General features: G+C 47.4%; 1 protein-coding gene across 1 annotated transcript; it reads left to right on the top strand.

Annotated features, from left to right (window-relative positions):
• Positions 1-1,218: 1,218 nt before the first annotated feature.
• Positions 1,219-2,403, top strand: F5891DRAFT_1203789 (uncharacterized protein; the record flags this gene model as incomplete). The annotated part of the gene is made up of 2 exons (XM_041368963.1): positions 1,219-1,286; positions 1,338-2,403. The coding sequence occupies 2 exons, from the start codon at positions 1,219-1,221 to the stop codon at positions 2,401-2,403; spliced, it is 1,134 nt and encodes a 377-aa protein (XP_041216143.1).
• Between the last annotated feature and the right edge of the window lie 2,753 nt (positions 2,404-5,156).

Here is a 5,156-nt window from a genome sequence, read left to right on the forward strand (position 1 = left end):
TAGGCATTGTTTATACTCATCATAGCATGCAGAATGGGCACTGCATGAGCTGTTGGGAGCACAATTTGTTTTTATCTCGATTCACCTATTCAAGTTGGTGGCTGCATCATGGAGTCTCAAGATATGTACACTGCATTACTTTCATCTACATATCATAAGAACGCAGTGATTTGATACCGCAGAACCAATTCGTGTTGACACCATGTGCGCGCTCCACTCGAGCTCCTTTGTACCCCATAATTTCAACAATTCACTTGTATATACTTTTGTTGGCGCTCCATAATGCTAGCTTCTTTTGTAAGTTGTACGACCCAGACTTGTAGCACTTGCGCGGAGCGGTACAAACGTAGTAACGAGACGCACGCCGAAGATGGTCTGACGAGATGCTAGAGAAACTTGGCTTTGGCTTGTCCTGGCTCCATCAATGTAGCACCTTTCTCATAGGTGTGATGGAGCACATTTGCAACCGCTGCTGTAACAAAAATAAGTGCTTGGACTTGAACATGAATGATGCCACGCACCCAGTGATTCTAGATTGTCATTTTGTCTACTTCTTATGTCCTCAACATCAATTCGTTCCGTGAGGTGTCCTGAAAGAATTGTTTAATGGGTCGAACACATGTTTCCGCTAGTGTTGCCGCCGGTGTGAGTTGGAATCGAGTTAGCATCGACTCGACTCGGAAATTTACGCAACTCGTGGCAACTGCCCCATGCGGTGTAAACATCGAGTTGCACTGCGAGTTGGTGATTGACATATCGAGAAGACTTTCCCATAAGCTTCTATGACGGACCGTGGCGGACAAAATATAACTCGGCCAAAACCCTGTCAACTCCTTCAAATATCAACTCAACTCACCTGCAACTCAACTTGTTCACGTGGCAACTCAACTCAACTCAACTCAACTCAACTCCAACTTGTCCATGTGGCAACTTACATAATCTACCAACTCATCGCATCAACTCAACTTGCAATGCTTTAACTCGTTAGTGAGTTGACTCAGAGTCTTCATGTGTCTATATTACTGATGGCAAATGTCCAGATTCTGGCCGGTCTGGGATGAGGCTCTATGATATCGCGCGCTGTGTATCATATCATGGTTCGTTCATGTATTAATGTTCGCTGTGTTTTGGTCAACCTTACTCTTTGTTTGCAGTTACACTTCACTCGTGCGCATGTAAAATGAAGTCACAGGACGCTTTTCGTCATAGGTATATAAAATGGGGTCCTCGTATTACCCTCATACTGTAACGACTGTCCCAAGTCTTGCAGCGCCTGCCCCATACTCGTACGTTCCTTGCAGACAATCGTTGAGCAGTCCCACTGAATGCATTTGCAGTCTTCATCAAATCACTTCCAGACAGGATACAGCATCAACGGATGACAGTACGATTGCCGATACATCTGTACACAACGGTTTCGCCACTCCCCGCATAGGGACAGTGATCCTGCCAGGGGAAAGTCTGTCCCTTGATTCCGAACGTGACACTACCTCCGATATTGTTCAAGCCATCGCAGCAGCATTAAACGAGTTGCCCCCCGCAACGAAGCGCGATATCACTGCAGACATCACTGCCACGCTCCAGACTCTCCTACAAGAAGGTAGCTCTGTGTTGAGCGATATTAACGTCAAACGTGACACTACCTCCAATATCGTTCAACCCATCGCAGCAGCGTTAAACGAATTGCCCTCCGCAGGGAGGCGCGATATCACTGCAGCGCTCCAGACGCTCCTACAAGAAGGTAGCTCTGTGTTGAACGATATTAACATCAAACGTGACACTACCTCCGACATCACCGCAGCGCTCCAGACCCTCCTGCAAGAAGGTAGCTCTGTGTTGAGCGATATTAACGTCAAATGTCAAGTGGACTCCATCCTTCCCGTCGAAGAGTGCAGCACTGCGTCGACCTGGCTCAAAGATATCGGGAGTATCATTAGCCTGGGATCAGGTGTTAATGAGATTGTGAACGCCTTTGACGGCAGCAATAGCACTAGGCGGGACTTGGGCCAAACTCCTGATGGAGTTGATGTCAATGGAGCTTTGGGTGAACCAGCCTACCAATTCAAAGATCGCAGCTTTACGATCCCCTCTAGCGTCTCAAACATTTTAGGGAAGACGGCAGGGATTGTAAGTGCAGGAGGTACTATTGCGACAATACTGTCTGCCCTTGATGGAAGCAGCAACAGTACGAAATGCGAGCTTGACACGGGCATGGGACACGTTGATGACCGGAAGTGCGCCTCCTCTGATATTGAAAGCATTCTCCAGCAGATCATAGTTGCTTTGGAGGGTGCTGAGGACGTATTGAATAGCACTTCTACCCCTACCTCTACCAAGCAGGATAACGATTTTTTCGGCCTTACAGATATCATTACCCCAGAGCAACTTGACGAGCTTAGCTAATTCATATCGCGCATAGTATTTTGTGGTGCATACAATTAATACCCTGGACGGTAGTTTCAATACTTGTCAGCCATAATGATAACAATACAGGGGATATTTGGTATGCGACAGACTGACATGTTCACAAGAGATCATATAGGAAACACTAGGAAACCACATGCGAACGGAAGGGAACCACCTATTGTAACTTGATCATGTTATGACGTACTGACAAGGATATATCGATAAACACCCGAAGGCTTTTGCAGCAATGGCGAGTAGTGTTGCCACCGGTGTGAGTTGGAATCGAGTTAACATCGACTCGACTCCGAGAAGGTAGTTTTGACACAATGTGACTGAGCTGAGTTTAGTTATGTTGAGTTACCACGTGATCGAGTTGAGTTGAGTTATCACGTGACCGAGTTGAGTTGCAAATTGTCGAGTTGAGTGACCACGTGACCGAGTTGAGTTGTGAATTTCTGAGTCAACATTTTAGTCCAATGCGGTCCTTCATAAGCTTCCCTGGTATCTTATCAATGTTACTGTAAGTCTCTATAATCTTGCCGACTGTAGCTCGAGTATTTCATGCAATCTTGAGCACTTCTCCAGTGCTTTACACCTCGCCGTTATACCTTGTCAATATGTCTGCCCTACTTACTTCGTCGGTCCATAAAAAATCAAAAAATTTCTACTTTTTTACACATGAGTTTTGTACTACCATGTACATGCCCATAAGTCTCGCACTCATTGTTTTCACACATGGCGCTAATCGTGATTAGGATGCGGAACGAGTATATCCACTCTCATACAAAGTCGCCCTCGACATCTTACCCATACAGGCTTCCTCCGTGCCGTGCGAGCGAGCCTTCTCATCAAGCGTTCACGATATTGTAGCCATGATGAGTCATGACTGTAGAAATATATAATTCTGTTTCTGCCAAATATAACTATTTATGCGCCAATAAATTTGACTTGCTAAACCAGAAAGAGATAGATCTGAGCCCGTTGATTGGTGGACTTAATTCCCGAACAACATCCGAACTCGCTAGTTGCACTGGTGTGTAACTCGATACAACTCGAATCGTTTACTTGTTCGAGTTCGCTAGCACCGCATCACACCGCGTCGACTTGCGGCAACACTAGTTTCCGCTGCTCACAGACAAGCTCCTCGTGTACTCAAACAAGGACAAATTTCAACGATGATGAGCGAAGGAGTTCACGAGATTATGGGCACCCTATGCCATATATTCCGAAAGTGATAAACGAGAGCAGGAAATAATTACACCAAAATATTAATTAAACTCATCGTCTCTTGGAGGGAGGTAGATCCATAAAGTCCTCTGCTTTCCTCTTCGCTCCAAAGCCAAAGGCCACCTTCGTCCGGTCTGACGGCACAGGAGTACCTGTTTGTGTCGGCGTATCTGCAGCTGACGATATACGAGAAAAGCCTGGCTTCATAACTGGGGGCGAGTTCGATCCACTAGGAGGCATAACAGATGAAAATCCAGATGGGGCAGGGCTTTGAGAATTGAGGTGGGACTGCAAATGCGGCGCCGGCAGCGTCATGAAACCAGTGGATTCAAGCAATGGAGCACCGGCCTTCCCTGAGTCCTTCTTTTTGCTCTTCGTCTTTTCGGTCTTGCCCTTTGACAGCGGCTGAGGGTCCAAGAACTCGGACGCTTGAGGGACAGCACTATACGTATTGCAATTATAGAGGCAATAAGGGGACAGACGCAGAATGAACGTACCCTCTGTTACCCACAGACAGTACGAAGTGAGCTTGGCCAGTTTTCTCCTGACGGATCTGGAAGGCACGGTTCATGCTAAGGGGGGTATCACCACTTGCCATAGCAGCTTGCTTCTTCTCCTCCGCAATTTTCTTCAGCCTCTTCTCCGTCTTCATCTTCCCGGATCCCTTGCCATGGAATTTGTGGGACAATGCTTTCCATGACTCTTTTGGGGTTAGCACACGGCCATACTCGTCGTAATAGACAATTTCCACGTCAGGCTTGTAGTCCTTGAATAGCTCCAGCTGTGCGCGAGCCTCTTGCTGTTCTCGGAGTCGATTCTCATATTCTCGAGTCGCTTGGTCTTTGTTACCACTCCGAGACTGTAAGCGATCCGTTTCCCGTTGGGTTTGTCGATGACGATATTCAGCGAGGAATCGATCCCTATGTAACTGAACAGACTCTCGCGAGGTCTGATCTACCGATGGCATCGCCAGTACACCCTGCTGCCGAAGAAGTGAAAGAGTGGCCGCCATACCAGAGCCAAACATCTTTTCCCCTGATGTCCCAACCTCGGCGTCGTCGTTTACTGCGGCAGTTTTCGCCTCCGCTTCAGCGATGACTTCCATCATATCTTCGTACTCTTCTTCCTTAACAACCTCACCAGCTTCAATTTCGTCGAGAGCCTCGTCGCCTGCAGCCACTGGAAGGTCAGAGGGTGATATCTGTTTGGCAAGGGTGGGCTCTACTGATTCCTCTGCAGGCTCTGACTTCACTACAGTCGTGTTGTATGAGATAGCCCGAACGAATTCCGAGGTATCGTCGAATGTCAAACCATTGGCATCGCCATCCTCTGCGTCGTCCATCTGTAAAGTATCATCTGCTTGGCTCGATTGCTCTCGGTTACGTTCTTCTGCGACTAAAAACAGTCACTCTCAAGCGCTCAGAAGGAATCAGCCTAGCTCACCTTTACGAGCAATCTCTTCCGGAGATAACTTCTTGGGTTTGTGAATCTTCGCTCTTCGGGACCGAGCAAGTGCAGCTTGT

This window comes from Suillus fuscotomentosus (assembly GCF_016647785.1).
Source record: "Suillus fuscotomentosus strain FC203 chromosome Unknown F5891scaffold_567, whole genome shotgun sequence".
Lineage (NCBI taxonomy): Eukaryota > Fungi > Basidiomycota > Agaricomycetes > Boletales > Suillaceae > Suillus > Suillus fuscotomentosus.